The sequence below is a fragment of the Typopeltis vanoorti genome, chromosome 10 (assembly GCF_054136105.1).
Source record: "Typopeltis vanoorti isolate ZY-2024b chromosome 10, IOZ_Tvanoo_1.0, whole genome shotgun sequence".
Taxonomy (NCBI): Eukaryota; Metazoa; Arthropoda; class Arachnida; order Uropygi; family Thelyphonidae; genus Typopeltis; species Typopeltis vanoorti.
The window spans coordinates 84046905-84071097 of NC_143558.1; the positions used below are offsets into that span (position 1 = coordinate 84046905).

At 36.7% G+C, this 24193-nt stretch overlaps 1 protein-coding gene across 1 annotated transcript in view; it reads right to left on the reverse strand.

Annotated features, from left to right (window-relative positions):
• Positions 1-22308: 22308 nt before the first annotated feature.
• LOC150102554 (uncharacterized) overlaps positions 22309-24193 on the reverse strand; it is a 33082-nt gene continuing 31197 nt past the window's right edge. Inside the window, exon 5 of the mRNA XM_090398702.1 lies at positions 22309-23381. Within this exon, the coding sequence (XP_090254828.1) occupies positions 22615-23381 (767 nt within the window). The 3' untranslated portion in view covers positions 22309-22614. The remainder of the gene's footprint in view (positions 23382-24193) is intronic.

Genomic DNA, 24193 nt, shown 5'->3' on the forward strand with positions numbered 1-24193 from the left:
AAAACAGTATATAATAGCTGAATGATAACTCTTACTTCTTTGCTGTACGATGCGGAAAAGTATTGGTGGCTCAACACTTTGCCTTTAAGAACCTTTTCTCACATAATAAATATATCCGAGTATGCGTGAAGGTACTGTTAAAGTGTCGAAAAAGAAACTAGTCCTATAAGACTAGTTTCTTTTTTCTCAATTCGAGGTTAGGAGTGTATATACAGGAAAGGCGTGCGAGTGTCTTTGAGAGATTGGACATATTGAAACAGTCTTCAAATAATACGTTCCGGTGTTCAAATCTGCAAGTCCAGTGTGCAGTTTCATTTACGTAAAATGAAAAACAATAAACTTCATTATTAATTCATGAGTCGTGAGGAAAACATGAGGGAACTTCACAGCTTTTCAAAATTGATCTTGCTTATGCAATAACAATCACGGGAAAAAAAAAAAAAAACTGGAGTACATCGCTGTACCAAACATGTTAAAACCAAAGTGAACTAAAGGCTTCGTTTTCCATAAGCAAGAAAAAGTTAAAATTACGGTTGAATTATAAACCAAGTTTCGTTGTGGTGGATCAGCCATGAATAATAGAAAAAAAAATCAAAAGAAATGATGTTTTAAACAGAAACGTCCTGCAACAATACATCATTAACATAACGGAAGCAAGGGTGAAACTAACTGATTGGTAATTGTTATCGACTAACGAACAAACGGACAGAATAATAGTCGTTTACACGATGCAAATATTTACGTTCACAAGCATCTCTACAAGGAATCCATTTATTTTAGATGAACAGAAATTTTCTGATGGCGTGAATATAATTAAATGTAATTAGGTTAAAACACACACACACACACACACACACACACACACACACACACACACACACACACACACACACACACACACACACACACACACACACACACACACACACACACACACACACACACAGTGAAACAGATAGAGAGAGAGCGTAACAAAACACTCACGTAACAATAACAATATCGTATTAAAAACGTAACAATATCGTATTAAAGTATATAAAAGAATTCGAAAGTCTAACATTCCTTCATGCCGTATCAGATTACGAGCAAGAGGTATAATGTATAGATGTTTTTATCTTCGTGTGTATATATATATATATATAAATGAGGTATACATGACTTCTACATTACTTCAACCTTGGTATCTCTCTCCCGGATCTGGCTCCCACTGATGAGACTTCAATGAAGGTCGAAACCGGTTTGGGTAGTGGCCCTTTCCATTATGCATTGCATTATACTTGTCTGCAAGGATATGTGCATTGCGTTATGGGATACATACTAAGGCAAGTGATATGAAGTCATTAGCCTCTATATACAAGTAGCAAAGACGTGAATATATTTCACGCAGAAAACATCTCACGGGTCTGGCTCCCACTGATGAGAACTCAATGAAGGTCGAAACCAGTTTGGGTAGTGGCCCTTCCCATAATGCATAGCATTATACTCCTCCGAAAGGGGGTGTGCTTTGCATTATGGGATACTAAGGTAAGTGATGTGAAAGCTCCAAATACACAGAGATCGTAGCCTACGAAACAACTCAACGTAAAATGTATAAGGTGTTGTTATGCAAACGTTTCTTGGTACCACAGCAAATTACTTGTAAGTAGTATAAGGTCTGTGGATAAAAATATTTCGATATTCTTATCTCGATGTGTATATATACATGAAAAGATCGTAGCCTGAGAAAAGCACTAATTTAATATGTATAAGGTGTCATGCAAACATTTGGTGATACCGCAACAAAGTACATGTAAGAATTATAAGATCTCAAGATAAATATCTTTAGATATTCTTATCTTGCATGTATATACGCACACGAAGATCGTAGCAGAAGGAACACGCTTAATATGTAAACGTTTCTTGATACCGTAGCAAATTATATGTAAGAAGTATAAGATCTCGAAATAAATACATTTGGATATACTTATGTTACTGATTGTTTTTAATTTTGAATACTTAAGTTTTATTCGGATAATTTCTTGTTAATTTTACTTATTAATATAATCTCTTATTCGATTGTACTGAGTTTGAAATATTTTTTCGTAAGGTAGGTTTACGTTACATACACGTTGATTTATTTGTCTTTCTGTAAATTTTCGTTTAATGAAATTTAGTATTTTTTTATTTACTGTATCAACAAATCTTATCTGTTTTTTAAAACTATTTTATATGTTATGGAGTAAAGGTTTTTTTTATACAATAGAAAATGTGATTTTATTCTTTGTATCTTCCGTCTGTTGTCTTCAGCTCCTGTATTGGTGTGCGATGTACTGTGGTGTTATTCCTAATAACAAATACGTGTGAAATTGTGTACTACTTTGTAAGGATATATATTAAGAAACGCACGAAAAACTTTATCCCATTTTAGTGCTTAATTTCATAATAAATTTAAGATTCCAATTTCCGGAAGTGGTGATCGCATTAAATTTTGTATCTTTTATTCAATCCTGTTAACAATATTTCTATTCCCTCATTTTCTGAGGCACGTGGGTCCTGGGTTTTCCATTCTGTTCTCCCTCATCGAATACTTTTATTTTTTTCTAGCCCTACTTTGACAAAGGGTGTAATAAACGGTGGTCTTAGCTATCATTAAACTCAGAGGATGGGGAGAAATAGAGTAACAGATTTCTCAATTTATGATGCTGTACTACTTCCACTTTAAGGCGAAATGAAAATCCAATTTTTAATGGCAGCGATATCGTGAGTACCGATATTCTTGCCTGAAGAATGGTGCTTGTTGCTATCATCAGTGAGAACTTGTTGCCAACTGCGCAAACAGCAAGCGCTTATTTTTAGTAGAAATTAAGAAGTTGAAAGTTGTGTTGGAGTCCTTTCTCTCAGTTGTTTCGCAAATGAATTAATATTTCACAAACAATTTCAAGAAACTTCGACCAGTTCATAAGCATTTTTGTTTTCCGTGTATGGCTTGAATTGCGATATTCTATCTCCCTTATAATAACATTCTTTCTGTCTGTCGCTAAACCATATAATTTCATGAACCCTGTCTGTCCATTACAAGAGAAAGTGTTAAGTAAACACTTGACTTTTATCACTTCTAACTGGATTCCGATCTCCTTTTATTAAAAGTTAGTAAAGTTAGTTTAAAGTTAGTAAAGTAATACTTTTCCAGTTCTGGTAATTTTTATTTCACCTTTTCTTTCTTTTCTTTTTTCTCCCCCCCCCCCTTTATGTACTCTTATTTATAAATCAAAGTCCACATCTTTACGGTCTTTAATTGCAGTCTTCTCTGGATTATTTCATATTTAATTTCATTTTCTTATGATAGAAGTAGATCTTTAATTCGTTTAGATTTTGTTGTGCTTTGTAGAGAGCAGTGGTGATGCCTATGTAGATTGTTAGTAATGCAGTATTATATGCATATCGATATATTTCACTTTGTGTAGTCAAATTGAGAATGTTGTTTTTGCACATATAAACAAAGTAGTTGATCTATTTTTGTGTCTATTATTGTTACTTGTTAAGTTAAAAAATGTCACTAAGGGATGTTTTTTTTTTCCTGTTTAGCTAAGTTTTTTCTATGATTGTATGTTAATTACTTTGGCATTTTGTGTGTACGATATTTTCTTTCTTGAACTGTGTATGAAATATCTTGATTGTATGATATCTGGAATATTAAATATCCTGAATGCAGAATATTTAGATATCCGCAATCTTAAATGGAAAAAACAGGCATCTGATATATTTTTAGTCTTGAGTAAGTTTCGTATTTGCAACACCTCAATTTATTTATAATCTACTTTGGATTTCTTAGAAGAAAAATAATTAGAAGAGGTAAGGACCAGGTGTAGGGGAGGAGAAGCTTGGTCAAAACAAGAAACATTTCTTTTTTCTTTCTTTTTTTGCACTTGACTTTTAATAATGTGAACTGAAGTTACTGTTTATGCCTAACCTTATTCTTATTCATCAGACTTCAAAATGTAGTGAATGTTTAGTGATTTTATTTGTTCGTTGCTTGCACTTCAGCGTATTTATCCTTCACACTCTTGTTTCTCTTTTTGTATTGCTGATACGATGTGATTTTTAAATATATTTATGTAAATCACGTCGACGTGACCACAATGTTCGTAATTTCTCTTCCTTTCAATGCATTTCACTAGCGTAATGATTGGATTGATAGGTTGATTACGAATATCCACGCCAGGAATCAAATTGTCCTTCTACTAGATCTGTGTGGAAAGGTCATATGCGATTCTGCCACTTCTTCTAGTAGAAGGATTCACCTCAAAATCTTATTAGGTGCAGAAATGCCCATACGCAGTCCAGTGAGGTCAAATATATATAACTAGCCACCTTATTGGATTTGTGCGATATCGCGACAATCTTCAGAAGATTCCCTACTTTTTTTCACGTGCCATTTTGTCAACAACTTCCCACCTTTTATTCTGACAAATTAATAATAAAAATAATCCAAAAACTGAACTAAAGAATGATATTTTGCTTTAAAGAAATAATTTTCTTTTGTCATACTTGAGTATTTCTTCTAATTTTCTCAATTTTTTTCTACCACACCCATAGGATTTTCGTTTTTTATAACTGTTCTGAATTGTGTTTTTATATTTACTGTCTACCTCGTTGTATACAAGTAAAATTTTGAATTTTACTTGTATACACTGAAGAAAATGGAGTAAGCAAGTAGGTAAGAATCACAGTTGCTGCTGAGAAGCTATCAAAAGGACAGATCTATCCAATACGGCTAATGTTCACACGTACCCCTTGTTGATTCAAACTTCTTAATTCTTTGCCATTTTTTTTCTTTGAATACACTCTCCAATCTTGCAGAAATATTCCGCTAATATTATAATTTCTTTTGAATTTCTTGAAACTCTACCTCTTTTGACAAAGAGTTGATACCATATAAACAACGAACATTGCCAGAAATCTTCAGAGAATGAGTACATTCTTTACCATTCATTCATTTTTTAAGTTTATAGACTTCAACACATTCATTTTGTGTTTCGTTTTAATTTAAAAAATAATAATTTTTCTATTTTTTTAAAATTATTCCTCCCTCTCCTTAGTATTAATACAATGAAATTGATGATACAATTAATACATTGTAATCACACAACGAGATAAAGATTTTGTCGTTGCTTTTACTAGAGCATTTGTTTTCAGTAAATTGGCAGAAAAAAATCATAATCTTCAAAAGATATATTTTTCGGTGATTACACCACATTTATTATTATTATTATTATTATTATTATTATTATTACGGGCAACTCCAGGGAGTCATTAGACTCATCGAGGGAGGCCCAAATCATATTCATCACAACTATTCGACATTCATACAGTATCTATCATACCTCGCCTTAAACTCATTCACTGTCACAGCATCCACCACAGACTCTGGCAGCCCATTCCACTCATTCACCACTCTAAAAGTAAAGAACCCAGCTCTAACACCTTTACTAACCACATTTTTGCCCAGTTTCCATGGATGTCCCCTAGTCCTCCCACAACTAGCCCTTTTCTCAAAAATATCTTCTGAATTAATTTTATAGAAACCCATCAGTAATTTGAATGTCTCAATCATATCTCCCCTCCTCCGCCTATCAACCAATTTTTGCAACCCACAAATCCTCAACCTGTTCTCATAAGGTTCATTCCACAGACCTGCTATCATCTTGGTCACTCGCCTCTGGGTCCTCTCAACCTCCTCCCCATCAAGAAGAAACCTAGGTGACCAAATCTGGGTACAGTAGTCGAGATGGGGTCTTATCAAGTCGATACAGAGGAACTATAACCTGCTTGTCAACGTATTCTTCAGCAACCAAGTGATTTGATGAGCTGATTTGGCCACTTTTGCAATTTGCCCCCTAAACTTCAACTTATTATCCACAAACACTCCTAAATTTCGTGCCTTATCAATTTCCTGGAGTACAGTTCCACCAATGTAGTAATCTGCTGCTAATCTTTTCACCCCAAAATGTATAACCTTACATTTTGCCACATTAAATTGACATCTATTCTCCTTAGCCCAGACCTCCAATCTATCCAAATCTTCTTGCAAAATTTTGATATCATCTGCATTCTCTATTGCCCTATCCAACTTTGCATCATCCGCAAACAAATGAACTGTTCCTCTCAGATCCTTTCCTATATCAATAATGAACAAATTAAGCAGCAGTGGTCCAAGAACAGATCTTTATGGCACACCACTAGTCACAGGCCGTCTTGTGGACTCTACTCCTGAATAAACCACTCTCTGATATCTCTCAGTCAACCACCCTCCTATCCATCTCACCAACCCTATATCCATCCCCATATGCTGCAATTTACTGATTAGAATTCCATGTGGTATCCTGTCAAAGTCCTTAGCAAGGTCCAGTAGAATCACTGTAAACCCATTACCCTTATCCAGTTCAGCCGTCACTGTGTTATAATACGTGAGGAAGTTACTGAGGCATGACCTACCCCTCACAAAACCATGCTGGCCCTGATACAGTATCCCATTTTCTTCTATCCAATCCTGTATTCTTTTCTTGACTAATTTCTCCAAGACCTTGACAACGATTCCTGATATGCTAATCAGGCGGTAATTTACAACAGTAGTCTTGGAGCCTCCTTTATGCAGTGGAACTATTTTCCCCTCTTTCCATCCCCTTGAGACTGACCCAGACCCGAGGCTCAAATTAAACAAAATGGTCAAGGGCACTGACAATTTTTTAGCTGCTTCACATACCACACGAGCTGGTATACCATCCAATCCCACAGATGTATTGACATTGAGGTTCTGTAATAGACTAGTTACCTCTACTTCATTCATCACAATTCCAGTATAAGCTGTTGGTTCTTCCATTCCTGCAATGTCACCACCTGGATGATTTACTCTTGCAAAGTGCTCGCTCAGTAATTCCACTATATCAACTGATTCGGTTTCCTCCCTACCCTCAGCATTTTTTAAGATCATTCTGCCATGAACATTTTTCTTTTACTTGCAACATATTGAAAAAACTGTTTGGGATTCTCTTTAACCGGCATGGCCAATTTTCTTTCGTAATCCACTTTTGCTTTTCTTACTACCCTTGTTACCATCCTGGCCTGAGCTTTATACTGTTCCTGCACCTGCTGGTCGCCTTTCTCCTTAAATTCCCTCCACAATTGTTTCTTTTTTTGCAGCTCAAGCTTAATAGTGTTATTCATCCATTTAACCCCTACTTGATTTATTATTCGAACTCTTGGTATACAGTCAACCATTGCCTCCTGCAAACACTTCTTAACCACCTCCCATGCACTATCAACATCCAGCCCTTGCAGTTTTACATGCCATGGCATTGAGCCAAGCACACACCTAAGCTTGTCATACTTACCAGCCCGGTAATTCCACATGTACCCTGTCTTAATTGTAAATTCCACTGCTTTAGCCACCTCCCAAGTCATGTTATGGTCACTCTCACCAATTGGTGGCATCATGATCATGTTACAGCCATATTCTCAGTTGCAATTGCTAGGTCAAGCACTCTCTTTCCCCTGGTATTTTCCACTACATGCTGCCGCAGATAGTTGTCCCGTAATAACTGCATAAAATCCAATTCTTTCCTCCCATGTGCCCTCTCCTCTTTCCAGTCAATGTTACCATAATTGAAATCACCCATAATAATTACCCTCCTTCCACTCATTTCTTCTATTTGCTATGCATACTATCCCCACCATATATTCCATCACCTAGTCTATAGCAGCACCCAATTGTATATTTTGTTCTGCTAGATTCTAACTCACACCAAACAGCCTCAAATGTGCTCTTTTCTCTATCCTGCAGTTCAACTTCTATACTCCTTGGCTGCAACTCATCGGCTATCATCAATAACACTCCTCCCCCCTTTTTATTCACCCTGTCACTCCTGAACACGCTATACCCGTCGCATTCAATCCCACTAGCTTCATCATCTTCTGTCAGCCATGTTTCACTAATACCAACAACCTGTGGCCTGGAAGTGCCAACCAAGGCCAAAAACTCTTCTTTCTTGTTCCTAAAACTCCTGGCATTAGTGTACATGAATTGCAGAAGCCTATTAGTCCCACCCCTACTTTGATGCCTTATACTAACTATCCCATTCTGATTTGTTGTCCTTCGTACTCGCTCGGGCATATTATACTCATTCATACACTCAACTGCCTCCCTAAAGTCTGCATATCTACTCCCCCCCCTTAATAAATCTAGTTTCCCTGAGTCTGTACATCCACTTCCACATCATTCATCAACACTTTTTCAAGTCCCCGCACACCAACTCCATTCAAATGTAACCCATCCATCTTATATAAATCCTTTCGCCCATCGAACTCACTCCACACATCCACAAATTCCACACCACTCTCCATACATAACCCACGCATAAAGTCATTGGCAATTATGGCCCTTCTTCTAAACACTTCACTGTCATACCGCGGTAAAATACTCACCAACCTAACTCTCTCACTCTTCTCTTTTGCTACCTCAAGTAATTCCCTCACATCCTCTATCATTTCCATTTTGTCTTCTTTCAAATCATTTGTTCCTGCCACGATTATCAACTCTTTCACCCTCTGTTTTTGCACTCGAATAGATTCGCTGACGTCCTTCATGTTCGCACCCGGCTGGTACGATTTCGTCAAACTCTCAACTATCACACCTCTTAATAGTGAATCCCCATACAGCACTCGTTCCTTCATTTTATTGACGTTTACGAACATTCTGTTATTTGTCATCACAGACTTTCGCGGTTTATTAGTCGGTACGTTCAGCACACATTTTTCTATACACTCCAGTTGCCTTTTTGCTCTGTGTATCGCTCCGTTCAAACGTGCGATTTCACTACTCGCATTTATCTCACCATTTTCATTATCAATCAAATCATCCATTCGTTCTGTATTTCTACCCTCATTTACACTTTCAACGACGCTCTCACACCTATCTGGCACTACCACGCAATTCTCTATCACACCGCCATTTTCTACATTCTGACTATCGTTAACTATATCACTCTCGCTACCCGAAACACGCTTGAGATCCTCATTTTCCTTACACTTTCTGCACATATTGACTCCACTATCACCATTTAACCAGACTCCCACCGCTCTTCGCAAAGCATACAATTTTTATTATTCAGTTATACAAAATACTGAAATAATAGTTCCCGACAAGTTTCGTAAATCGTAGGATTTACATCTTCAAGGGGTAAATAGTATAACTTAAAGTGTAAACAAGAGAATTAATAAATACAAATCATAACCGTCTGGCTATTCATAAACTCAAATAACAATTTACGAAATTTACAAAACTTGTAAATTGATTTACGAAACTTGCCGGGAACTATTATTTCAGTATTTTGTATAACGGAATAATAAAAAAATGTGGTGTAATCACCAAAATACAGAAGTCTACGCCTGCAATCATAATCTTGTTGTTAATCGTGATAAGGGTTATGGGGAACAAAAGAAAACTTGTAATAACTGACGTGTTTCGATCGCTATAACCCGAAATCGGCAAATACAGCCACTGCTTTGCAAGAGGGCGCTGTGATCATTTGTGAAAAAAGATATCAACATTACTAAAGAAACAGCCATACAGCTTCATTTCGACGATGAAAAATTAAAGGAAAAGTGGATATTAAGATCCAACATTATTTCAAAGCCGAATGTTTATAGAAACTATAAAAGTTTTCTTAAAATTTGACATGAGAGTTTTCGAGAATACAATCCTCTGCATCGGAATTGCCTTAGCTTGCACTACTTAAAAGGCACGAGCGTTGCCCAAAAAGAGTCCATATATTCACCTTTTATTAGTGCATTTTTTAAAGGTTTCACTTGCCTGACAGCTGTTTTGAACTGGTTGGTTGTCTTCAGAGACCAGGCAGAAACCTTAAGAGACAAAAATTCAGCTCTGAAATAATATTGGATCTAATATCCACTTTGCTTATGTAATGTAATTTTACATTGCCAAAATGAAACAGTTTGGCTCCTTTATTAGTAATTACTTTTATGCACCGATAGAGAGTTCACTTACAAAAATACTTGTAATGGCATCAACATTTCATTGGCAAGCAGTTTTAAATTTAAGATCGGACAACCTAACGCTATGAGGCGCAAGTGATATGCCAATAATCTTCATTTGTTTGCCAGGTCGGTTTGCCCATTTTTCAGATGAAATCCGCGTTTCCAGAAGAAATATTCTGCTATTCCAGTATCAGACCAGCTGATTCACTGATAAAAGTTCTTCATGTTGTAGGGGGGATTCGAACCCAGGTATTTCCAGGTGAAGATGAACACCGATACATATTGAACTATGCAGGCACATTTGAAAGAAACGCATCAAATATATGCATGCTTTCAATAATGACAATCTCAAAGAAGCATTCAGAAAACAAACGCAAATGTATTCAGAGAGCAACCGATTCATTGAAAATAATCAAAATCAACCAACTTTTAATTAATAGATCTCATGTTATCATCGGTTCGGTTCTTGATGCTCACTTGTGAAGTAAAGTATTGTACAAGTCTCTTCTTCACTCATTAAGTAGGTGTTAATATATAGAGAATGATACATGTCCTTAAATAGTTTTGCTAAGGATATAACTTTATATGAATCAGTCGTGTTTTATTTATATTACTCAACCGAATAATAACATTACTAAACATATAAAACATTCCCACGAAAAGAAGAAACCGGATATGATATTCTATACACTTTTCGTGGTGATATTTAAATTTGTTTTGATGCAAATATATGACTTCAGAGAACTAGTTAAACTACTGAAAACACGTTACATACACTGATTGGAAAGAAGTAACCATGTAATGAGTCTCGTGTTTGTAGTAGTAGAAATTGGATGAATATGGTGCTCCCAAATCAGTGCAGTTGTGTATGGGTTAAATGGCTGCGACAAGCGAACTGACAAAGTTTGAAAGAAGCGTTGTGATAGGATGTCATGTTGCAGGCCTATCTGTTCCGCAAATTGTTGACAAATTGGAGTATCCCAGGTCAACAATCAGTGTTACTATATAGAGATGAAAAGCAGAGACGTGCTACGAAGAATAATATGTAAAAACCGCCATTCGTCGGCCGACAAATTGAATGCGGAGTTCAAGGCATCGACTGGAACACGAATCTGCACAAAAACATTCACAACCGAAGCTATCAACATGGGCGGCTCAGTTGATATTTTGAGTCCGCATACAACTGTCAGTTCATAGATTTGCTTTTGTGTATTGCCTATTTCAACCAGCACCCAAGGCATTGGTCTTTTATCTGATTTGAGCATCCTGCTCACTTTAACTGGGGACAGGTCCTGTCTGGAGAGGTCGGTGATCACATCTTCAGGGTGATACCTTTGGCAACCCCCACGAAGAACCACCTTTAGATTCTTTTCACTGGGTAAAGTGAAGGTGTGGTATGGGAGATTTGCATTGTCCATTATATCTAGTCATTTGTCTATAGTCCGTGACTGTGGCAGGTTGAATTTTAACTCCTTCATCGGAGTTTTTGGCCCATGAGAATGTGATGTTATGTTCCTTGAGGGCTGATGAGATAGGAATTCATTTTTCTTTATCCCTTAAGATGACTGGTGGTACCTTTTTTTTAGGTACATTGACTGATTCCATCTCTGTTGTTTTCAGTTCTTCTGTGGTGGTAGTAGAGATTTTTCTCTTCTTTTTGACCGTTTGGAATTCTGTATGTGTTTCCAAGGTCTGACAGATGCTGCCTTGAGATGTAAGCATCTTCTAGATTTGGGGAATGTACAAAGTCTGATTGCGTCTGTGTAATGAATTCGTCACTTATATCATCCATTTTGCCTTCTATGACTACTGGAGGGGGGGGGAGGGAATGTATCAAAAAGCTTCACTTTTCTCGGCCAGTTGTCACTCAGCAGCTTTCCCAGTCTGAGGAATTCCTTGTATACCTCCTCAAATATGGCCTCATTCAGAAGTTTTGCAATGATAGTAATAAGTGAATAATGTGTAAAAACACCGATAGAGAAAGAATAAAGATTACTCAGGTGTCCCGAGCAAATTACAGATAATCCTGTGGACTTTTGAGGGTCCACTGGCAAATCCTGTAGACAGGGAAAAGGAGTGTCTAGAACTCGCTTGGCCACAGTGCGGAAACTTACCTCTCCAAAGTACCATTCATCCACCACTGGTCCTCATAGCGGGTGGGGCCTACACGGCCATTAGACCTCGTGCATTTTTCATGCAGAGAGGGAGACAGTAGGTTTCAAACTGTGTTAACTCCAGTGCAATAAGAGTTTTCCGAAAAACCTTATATAACATTCAATCAGATACAGCCTAAAATAACACGTCCGATCACATCAAAAGTCAACAATAGTACTCCATTGACCATTGACGTTACTGACAGGATGGGTGAAGCACAAGTGCTTTTCATATTCCCCTTTATCTGTAATGAGAGTTATTTGGGAATGGGAGATTTGTGAGCAATTAAGCTCGCCCTCTGAGGGCAGTAGTGTTAGCTATGATCAGTTGAGAGAAGAATAGCCTTCGGTCTTTTGTGTTTGTAGTAATCAGTCTCATTGTAATTGACAGCTTGCACGATTAGTGGGTTTGAATGTGAACTTGACTTCACGAAGAATTTTTCTGCAAGATTACGAAGAAGAGAGGAGATGTATGGAGTGCCAGTTTCTCGGTGAATTTGTGAATTTCTGATGAACCACGGTGCATCCAGGATCATCCTAAGGCATTTGTTTTGGATTCTCTGTAATTTTGAAATGTTTGATCTTGAAGTGTGACTCCATGCTGGTGAGGCGTAGGTAATGACTGGACGTATTACCATCTGGTAAAGAAGCAATTTATTATGTAGGTTCAATTTGCTCTTGTGGTTGATCAATGGGTAGAGCTGAGCTATGACTTTGGAAGATTTGGAACAAACGAGATTGATGTGTTTGTTGAAAAGAAGTTTCTTATCCATCAATACCCCAAGATATTTGGTCTCTGAATGCCATGGGATCTTTTGACCAGAGAGCAGGATGTCTTCTTTGTTGCAGATCTTTCTTCTTGAAAACATCATGGCTGAGCTTTTGAGGGGGTTTACTTGAATTCTCCAGTTGGTGAACCAGTTTGCTAGCTCATTGATACTTCCTTGGAGTCTAGTGATTGCTAGGTGAGGGCTGAGCGATCTGCCTAGAATAGCGGTGTCGTCGGCATAAAGGAACATCTGCCATGTAAGTTGTGAAAAGTATTGGGGCCAGAAGAGAACCTTGAGGTACTCCCGCCAGGATTTTGCGCCTTGAAGAAACAATTCCGTTGAGTTTTACTTGCATGTATCTTTCATTGATATATGAATATATGAGTTTCACTAGTTTAATTGGGATATTGCTTTCAATTAGTTTGAAGATAAGGCCTTGATGCCAGACCTTATCAAAGGCCTTGGCAACATCCAAAAATACAGCAGCAGTATGAAGGTGCCAGTTAAAGCCATGAGTGATATGTTCTGTTAGTCGGTGAATTTGTTGCACTGTGTTGTGAGCTTTGCGAAACCCAAATTGTTCATTTGGGATTATTTTCTGTTGGTCCACTGCTGATTGTAGTCTTGATAGATGACCTTTTCTGTTACTTTGCCAAGACAGGAAAGAAGACTGATGGGCCTGTAGCTTTGGGGAAGTTGTTGGTTATTACCAGGTTTTTTCAGAGGTATAATGTCCGCGACTTTCCAATCAAAGGGAAAGTATTGGAATCTTAAGATGGAATTGGTAATATTAACTAGATGAATTATGGCATTCCGTGGGAGTAGCTTTATTATTCTATTGGTAATGCCGTCAGGGCCGGGGGCCTTTCTATTCTTCAGATGGGAAATGATATTTATTATTTCTGTTGGAGATGTGGGGGTGATGGTTTCTGAATCATCCTTAAGCTGACTTAGTGCATTTCTAACTTTACGATGAACTTTGTAAATAAGATTGATATTTAAGTTTGCATAAGATGGGCTGCATTGATTTTCCACATTGTCAATTAGGGCTTCTGCTTTTTCTTCATCTGTGTGTGCAACTCCAAGATTGGTCTTTAAAGGGGGAAGTGGTTGTCTTTTGGTACGAAGAGATTTTATAAACTTCCACATGGAGTTATCTTCTGGGTTGATTTCTTTCAGTTTGGTTTCCCATTTGGAGTTTCTGTGGACCTGGAGGGCTTCTCGAACCTGTCTGTTCAAAGTGTTTAAGGTTACTTTGTCCTGTGGGGCTCTGGTGTTGTGATATCGCTTTCTGGCCTTGTTTTTGGCTCTAATCAGGTCCATTATCTCTTCTGGGATCTTAGAAGCGTGGAAGACAGTGGTTTGAGTGATTGATGCTATTGCTGTGTTGATTTGCCTAGTTAAATTGTTTACAGCTTGATCTATTTCTTCTTTTTTACGAATGACAGGGGGAGGACCGATGTGGATTGGAAGAACCTTAGAGAGCTTGTCCCATGGTATGAAAGAATGATGGGGAGAGAGTTGGTCTTGAAGTCCTAACCTGAGTAGGATGGGATTATGATCTGAGTTAAGCTCTTCTACTGTCTCCAGCTGGTATTGATATTTGATGTTTCTGAGGATAACTATGTCTAATACATCAGAACTTCCTGATGGGCTGTAGTGGGTGGGCTCAGTGGGTCCAGCTACTATTGATGAGTTGAGTAATGTGTAGTTGTATAAGGTACGGCCTTTGGTGTTGACTGACGAACTGAACCAGGCCGTATGTTTGGAGTTAAGGTCTCCAGCTATAATTATGGAATCCGTGGAGCCGAGGATGGAGTCTAAGTCTGCTGTCAATAGTGGAATACTGGGAGGATTGTACGCTGCGTAGATTTTGAGTTTGCCAGCGTTATTTGTGTGCACATCCACACCCGTCACCTCAAGGTTTAGAGTTTGGGGGTTGGTCAGCGAGTTGTGGCTTAAATAATTTTTGATAAAGATAGCTGTTCCACCTCCACTAGAGTTAAGTCTGTCTGTCCTGTATAAAATATAACCTCTTAGTTTTGGATTGTTTGATGGTCTGAGGTGGGATTCACTGATCAAGATTATGTCTGGATTGTATCTTTTTGCAAATTCTTGCAGCTCGAGAATTTTGTTTGTTAAGCCATTGGCATTCCATGCTGTTATCATGAGAGAATTTGGTTTAAATTTTTTAAACATTATAGAGAGCTGTTAATATGGATTGGGTTTCTAGGTAGAATCTTTTTCTGGAGGATGGTGAGGTGCTTGCTTTGCTGAATTCATGCGGCATTGTTGCAAGTGACGAGGTTAAAGCTGAGGTGAGATTAGAGCTTGTTCGCTCTTGTGATGAAGAAGTCTTGGTTCTTACCGCTTCTGCATATGATTTGGACATGGTTGAGGGTCTAGTGCCTTCCTGTGTTGTCGAATGTGAGGTAATATGTTCTGGAGGGCGAACTTCTTGGATGTGCATTGGGTCATTTCTTGGAGGAGCGTGGTTACTTCTTAATGATCCACGGTTTTTTGGATGGAAAAGGCAACCCTTGTAATTGGAGGGGTGTGGTCCTCTACAGTTGGCACAACAGGCAGGTGTCGACCTGGGTTTGGTGCAGGAGTTGGTTTGATGACCCTCACCGCATTTTAGGCATCTATATGCAGCTCTGCACAGTTTTTGGGCATGCCCGAACCTCTGGCATCTGTGGCACTGCCCTGCCGATGCCTTCTTCCTTAGAGGTTCGGTTGTGATTTTAAGCTTACAGATGTCCGTTACTTCATAGATGCTTTTTTGTGTATTAGAGATTTCGACCAACACCAGTGGCATTGGTGTTTTATCTGACCTCAACATTCTAGTGACTTTGGTTGGAGTCAGTCCTTGATTGATGAGGTCAGCTGTAATCTCATCAGTTGAGATGCCTTCAGCCACTCCTCTTAGAACTACCTTTAAGTTCTTCTCGCTTGCTAGCACAAAGGTGTGGAAGGGCAGTTTGGAGTTGTCAAACATTTTGGTCATCAAGCGATAATCGGTGACAGTGGTAGGGTGGATCTTTACACCCTCTTCTGTATTTCTTGCCCAGGAAAAATTGATATTATGTTCTCCTAGGGATCTTGAGACTGAGGTCCATTTGTCTTTATCTCGAAGGATAACTGGAGGGACCTTTTCTTTTCTGTCTTGTGAGATCTGATTTTGTTGAGTTGTTACATTATCTTCCAGTTCACCTCCCGATGTTCTTCGTCTTTTATTAGATTGTTCCTCATGAGAACAATCGAGCTGTCGGGGAATCTTTGTAGGTAGAACAGGTGTAATGTCCTCTTCTATGTCTAAATCATCATCTTCAGTGTCATTTACTTGAGTGAAGAGATTCAAGCAGCCAGGGTAGTCTGTATCAAATTTTTTAAGGATGAATTTGAGAATGTCAAGTGACATATCTTTGTTTAGCTGTTGAATGGCGTTCTTGATATCGTTTACATTCTCCATTCTTGTGTACGAAATATTAAGATATATTTCGGATAGGTATGATGGCGAATAGAACGGGCTAGGGCCAGAAAATTGTATCAAAAGTTAAATTCTTACCTTCTATTCCGTAAGCAAAGCAGATTCACAATATCTAAAACTCACTAATCACCACTGATATCAAAAAACATTCTTCACACCAACAACCGTCATGCGAGACTACTATGCGAGACGCCATCTTTTCACAATAGTACTCATAATAAGTGCTGATTTAAGGACTCTCTGCACACAAAAAATTTTATGGTGTATAAACATGCTTATGATTATCTTGTAGAATTTTAGAAAGTGGATAGGATTTTCAGTTAAATACTATTAACTAAGAATTTGCATTGTAGTTGTTAAAGTTTTTTTTATGAGTGTCGACATTTCTCTTTAACAATATGCAGTTTTCGACTTCTCACAAAACATAGTGCTATAAAAGAGTTGGAATATATTTCAGTTTATTCTTCAATACAAAACAGGAAATCGTAGGAATAACAAGATTATATTAGATATTAAATGGATAAGAATCCTATATTGTTATATAGCCAGTAATGAAACTCAAGATCGATAACTACGATCTATGAGTTTCAATGCCGAAACACTATCGGCGAAGGCAATTCGAAGCAAAGGTGGAGCAAGCTCCCTCACTATTCTTGATATTCTCACATAATGTAAAACACAGCTCCTAGGAGATGTAATACTGTCATTACGTTATGAGGGGAGGTCACTACCCAGACCGGTTTCAACCTTTTTTGAGGTCTCATCAGTGAGTAGGTAGACCTGGAAAATATCAAAGCTTAGTGAAAAGAACTTACATACCTTCACTATACGAATGCCATAAAGGTGTGCTTGTATTTTGTAATTAAAATAAAAAGCCAAAAGGCTAGTTTTCTGGCAAAAAAAACTAGAAAACTTGAAAACTAGAAACTAAAAAACTAGTTGCCGGAAACTAGCCTTTTGGCTTTTTATTTTAATTAACAAGATTATCTTGCTTGAAATTAATTTCTTGAAGACAAAGCTAAGGAAGCGTTTTTAATTAGTAAATTATATTGCAATATTCTTCTAAATTAAAATGATTCGTTGCTTTTTTTTTAATGAAATATCTTTCAACGAAATTTAAGCATGCAATAAAATGTGCATAAAATTTTGGACCATTTTTCAGTAAATGTCTTCATTGAACACCAGGGGAGACAACCTTTGTGATATATCAATTCATATAGTGCAATCGATGATTCAGTTTTTGGGTACGGCGATTTTTATATCAAAGGATACCGCATAAATTCTGTGATAACGCATGCTTCTATTTTGTTTTGCTGGATGATAATTTAACTGAGTTTTAATGGTAGATTTTTCAGGAAATTTTAGCAATCGATCTTGAAAGAAAAATTAAATATTTATGTTTTTTTTTTTTTTGTTTCATTGTGAATCAAAGCACTAGATCGGTTTTTAAAGAAAAAAATATTATATTTTTTCACTCAAAAAATTAAAATCAAGTAGTTCCTTCCTATCAGAAAAGCTTTTGCCCATACTTGTGAACTCCATAGTGCAGTGGAATGGTCGTCACATGACATTTGTTTCGAGATATTGACTAACTTCAAATCCTGCTTACACACGAGAAACATTATAAACGGTATTTAAAGTGACAGAACGTAGTTTAGAAGAAAAATTTAGGCAATTAAGTTTTAAAATTATCTATCTTTTAACCAACGTACGTGTTATATATACAATATCTATAAAACATTTATAGGTATGATTCACAATTAATAAAATCCAACCCACCAATCAAACAAAAATCCTTATTTGTTTTTACTTAGTGTAACAAAAAGAAAAGACATTAGGATTATACGAGTATATATATTTTGACTTCATCTACCTTTCGAGGTGACTGCCTTTACTTGGGAGACGAATTTCATCGCTGGGTGCGGGCCCACTTCCCCACTTATTGGCGGTCTGAAGTGGCTTGAAAAACGTTCCAAGTATGATCGCTGTGAAATGGTTTCCGAACTAGATTAAATGAATAAAAAAATATAAAAAATTCTAAATATTCATGAAAATAGAAAAAAAAATTCTCGTCCCCATCCATGGTACTAATATACTGTAGCTTTAAAACATTTTCGTAAGGGCACAAATGTGTGTGTTTCTACTGTATGAAATAGAGTATCACGCATATCTCGATTTTTTATACTTACTAAAGGTTATTTTGACTGTTCATTTTTAACATTATAATAAATTCTACTAAGAAAATTATAAAATAAAAATAATATTTTAATATTATTAATTAATTAATCATTAAATATTCAAAACAAAAGCTATATTATTTAACAAATAGATGTAAGTTATAAAATACTTTACAAATACAAAAGATGTTTACGCCTTTTTTATGCTAAAAGTCAAAATAAAATCTATTAGTTAATTTATTAATTAACAAAAATGAAAATTTTTTGTATAGATAACGCTCGCGTTATCTATCGAAAAATACGGTATATATATATATATATATATATATATATCATTCTCGTGAAACAATCTGGAAAATTACTGAAATTTTAAGGTAAATTTTCAAGTAAGAGTACATACACTTTTTTTTTAACCGAAATGCTCATGTGCACACTGAATTGATTGTTACCACGCAGCTGTCGGAGTTTCAAGCTATGTAGAGATGACAACGTATCTGACACGCAACTGTTAAATTTGGACAGGATTTACATGAATAGAAAATTTAGTGAATGATAATGAAATATGCTAATGTTTTCATGTTATCTGCAACTACTGTCGACAACTATAAAATACCTATACAGATACATATACCCATTTTATACGTTTATAAAACACATGTACATATTATATGCATATATGTATATACTGTGCTTGTACGTACTATGTACAACTATAAAATGTGTGTATATATATATATTTAATTATATACATAATTAAAATTTTGTAAGTATGTTGGTCTGGTTAGCCGAATGGTTATGTACTCTTCAGTCTGAAAGTTCCAATTCCTTCGTGAGCAGCATGGATGTTTAGGATTTTCTTCAAAATGGAGACGAATTTCATCGTCCAGTGCGATACTAATTTCATCGCTTATTTGATGCCTAAAGTGGACTGAAAAAAGGTTCTGTTTGCCTCAAGAGAAGGATTTATCTGAAATAAACGTAAAAAAGAATAAAAATATTCTATATATAATAGCATCTCGGACGTCAGCGACCTAGCGAAGCACTCGCGTCGACTGGCGGACTAAGCTTTCCACATGATCAGACAAATGTTCAATGGGATTCATATTAGACATCGAATTAGAACGAGGAACAGACTCAAAATGTTTGTTTTCCTCCTGTTGCAGTAGAGCTGTACGCCTTGTCTTCCTTCGATGAGTACATTAACTCCATGGAAGTTTGTTAATGTAAATATAGGCGAACAAAACAAAGGAAGCAGAGTTAGTCAATAGCCTAGGCAAGCAGACACGACAACGTGGCTGTCTATGCAAAACTCACGATGCTGCTGTGCTTGATATTTAAAAATAAGTTTTTAAATTTTCGATAAATAACATTGATTTCTATTCTTACCTGTGACGCAGAAAAGGGAGATGGAAATTTTGATTAAAGTCAATTAGTAACATGCGTGATTTAATCTTAGAAGTCTTGACAATTGATATCTAATTTTTCTTTCTCCAACAACATTCCTTTTCATACTTATTTATGATACTTTTCCAGTGCCCAACTACTGACCATAATGTATAAGAAAATATATATAAAAAAATAATTTTGAATAAAGGATGAGAACCTTCCGAAAAATATTCTACCAGAATATAGCAATATCACTAAAATAATTTTGTTTGAAACACGCCTGAGTGTTAGAGGCCTGGTGGTATGATGACCGTCTGGAATCTCTATGGAGAGAAGTGAAATTATACGGAATATCTGACATCTGAATATGCATTGTTCCAGTCACAGACTAAAAAACATGAAAAAAATTATATATATAGTGATGTGGATGGATATGTTTAGTTTTGTTTCATTTTAAAGATGAGATATCGATGCAGTGGCCCCCATGAATAGTTTTAAGCTGGCTTCTCTTGGGAAATATGTTCTTTTGTCTAGCATGCTTCATGCACTTCTTAAAGAAATAAGGAAATCGGTTTAAAACTGTTTTTTGTTTCTGTACTTACCATTAACTATTAATCAATCCTATAGTTTATTAAATAATTCTGAGGTGTTTCGTGTTCGACTGAAAGAATGCATCTTAAAGTTAAATTGGCTACAGATATGATAAGCATTGTTTATTGGTGTTTCGAACCTTTGAGTCGCAGTAAGAACGACTCCAAAACGATGAGATTTTGACGCATTTGGCGCTCCTTCTAAGTTAGATTTTTTATCTGTTGTGGTCGTACCGAAGATTGCTTCAAAAAGAAGTTTTTTCTCCAGACATTTGTAGTTGTGGTGAATTTTATCTAAATCGGTGTACAAAGACTGCCTTTATACACCGATTGCGACCGAATTCTCCACTGTTGGAGAACTCGGGCACGCATACTCGTCTGAAATTTTAGGTGAAATGAGAAAGGCCCCCTTATCCACGTTAAAATTTCTGCATTCGTTGTAAGAAGTAGTTTTGGTCTACATTAGATAGTCTATTGTTCCTGGTCAATTGACATAAGCCACTGATTTGCGATGGCAAATAAGAAATAATCTGAAGGAGTAGGAGGAAACCTCCGTGGTCATTCAATGGGTCCATGTCGTCAAATCCTTTTCCTTGGAAATGTTTCTTGCAAAAATTTCCCGACGTTATTTGAAAAATGTGGAGGAGCCAGATCTTGCTGAAACAACATACTCAGTACCGTCGACAGGGTGTAGCATAGAGGCAGCCTGCCTCATGGCGCGGCTTAATAAGGACGCTCGTTCAGCCATATTGCGGTAGGCGCCGTCGCTACCAATTCCTATTAGCGTAGCAAGTGCGGAAAGAAGTTTTTCCAAGTTTAAACTGATTAAAAATTATTTGCGAAAAGCAATATACCCAAGAAAGATTGTTGGATTTAGAAGAGCTTGTAAAGTTTTATTGAGAGATATCCCCATAGAACAAACCTTTATTTAATATTATTATGTAATTGTTTTGCATTAATATTTCTCTTGTAATAAAAACAAAATACCAAAACAAGCCTTAAAATACAAGCCATTAGGAAAAAGAAAACCAGGACGTCCTCTTAAACGATGACTTCTAAGGTCGGAACAGGCCATGCTAGGCCTATATCCTTGATATGCATGATGATGATGATGATGATGATGATGATGAATAAAAACAAAATAGCAATTGAAGATTTTCTTATATTTTTGTCTTATAATCCATCAGAGGCGATATTTAATTGTTTGCCTCAAGGCGCGATCTGATCTGGCGATGGCCCTGCTGTGGACATATCGTGTAATTTCGTGATAACTGATACAAACATGCAATCATTTTAGTGTGTTAATCATTGAGAAAATCTAAGTCGACACAGACTGCATAATTATTCAAATTAGTTATACGAAAAATCAGTTTCTTTTAACTGAATTTTGCTTTTCTGAGGGGAAAGAAACTTTAATTATAAACTTTATTTTTATAATCACAAATGTGTTTTTAATAATACATGACTATCATGTCCAAGTAACAAGATAAAATTTATTTCGGCATATCTAATGGCATAATTTCGCATTAATGTGCTGATATGCACATTAATGTGAAATTTCGATAATGGTTACTTTATTGTTTAAACTCAAATGAACATAAAACATGGCTGTAAAATTTGATTACACGATTTCGATAGAATGGTATGCTCTTACACTGCTGATTAATGACGTTTTATGACATTCATAAAACGCAAATAAACGGAAAGCAGTTAGTATGAGAATAGCAGAAACACGATGTTCAGTTCCACTGATTGTATCGGATGGATTCGTTTTACTTTGACTTGAATACTTTACAAACGCTAACGAATATCTGAAAACATGGACGGCGTCTGTTGATGATGGATGACTTGCTGGGTAGTTACAGTCTCGGGATTCATGGCTCTCAAACTTTTATCACACATTATATGGGACATTCAAATTCATGGGATAATGAAGAGTCTCAGTGAAACTTTTTATGGATTATCCTATTGTTAGCGAGACAGCGGATCTGTACATTAATTGTGAGAATGAAAGAATCAGTTCAGCTGAATGGAGTCTTGGGCTCCCTCACCAGGATTCTTTCCTACAGTAATAGTTACCTGCCACTTCTTGTTTGATTTTAGTCTGTCTGCTGGCAAGCGAAATACACTTTTTTGTTTGCCGTGAGTTATTTCGAAAGTTACGGGACCACTTTCCTCTGGATCAAGAACGTCTTTTATTATCGTTTGGGGATTCTTCGGAACGATTTCATATTGTTTTGATGTCTCCAGCACTTCTCTGACGGTGAATATCTGTTTATATGTAGATAGATTTTCTGAAGTCATCTCTATTACTACAACGTCATCAGGCCCTGCAGTTTTCTTGAGCCTTTGGGCAACTGTTGCGAGGAGCACTGACGGAATTCTGTTTTCTTTGTTGGAAGTAGATAATTGGATATATCTGTTCCGTTTGCTTAGCCTTTTCTTATATATGTCCGCCTCTTGAGTTGTTGTTAATGACGGCAGATTTTCAAACGTTAAACTGTCTGACTTGGCATGAGAAAGCATCGGCTCATACGCTTTTGTGTGCCCTACTTTTTCCCAACTTTTCGACCTGATGGGATAGAGAACAGGAATCTTTGAATCTGGATGGCGACCACTTTTTTTGGTTGTCGTGCTGAAAACGGCGGACACTTCGGTAATCGTGGTTGGAACAACTGTATTGTCTGTCCTCTGTAATACGTTTTTTGTTCTTCCTGGAGGTGGAGGGATAACTGGTAGACGTGTCTGGTTGGAAACAGATGACTTTTGCAGTGTGAAACGTCCTATAAGAAATATAAACACAATATAGAAATTCGCATAAAAAAAGGCATTAAGTATAAAACTTTATAATTAAAACGAATTATAGTCTGTTTTTCTTTTTACAGAACGTCTTAAGACTTGATATTTAAATATACCAGATAATCCCCAGAGGTTTTGAGCGATATTTTTTTCCAGATGGAGTCGCTCTAGAGATCTGCAACCTGGAACTAACGTTATCGTGGATATAAAGTTGAGACTGCTACAGGCAGATTCCATAATCGTGTGGTTAAAGTAATAACTTCCAGTTGCAATGGCTCTCTATAAACCATAACGAAATACTGTGAAGTGGAGATGTAATATGGAGAATTCGTTGAACAATATCACTTGTAAGATGGTAATGATGAAGCCATCTTGTGCCACTAGCGATATGTGCATCCCTCCACTATAGTTTGACGAGCGATAAAAATAAGTTTGAACCACACGATTTCGCGCTGTGATGCTGAAACAAGAAACAAGAAAACCCCATAGCAGCACTAGCGCTGTAAAATCATAACATTAGCAATAATTCTGTAAATTTTTCATCATGTATAAAAAGCTTTTTTTTTTGGAAAAACACTGTATATACGTTCATATGCCCCCTGCAAAGCGCAAGGTCTTGGAGAAAGCGTTATCTGACATGTTGACTTTCAGTTACTTTTTTTTTTTTTTGATAGGTTTCAAGGCGACAAGGTATAAACCTGCATCATCAAGTGTAACGCATGCTTTATCCTTTAGAAAGTGCGAACTCATCATTTCTTTGTGAAGATAAAGTGACTGTGATGCGGTTTTACAATCA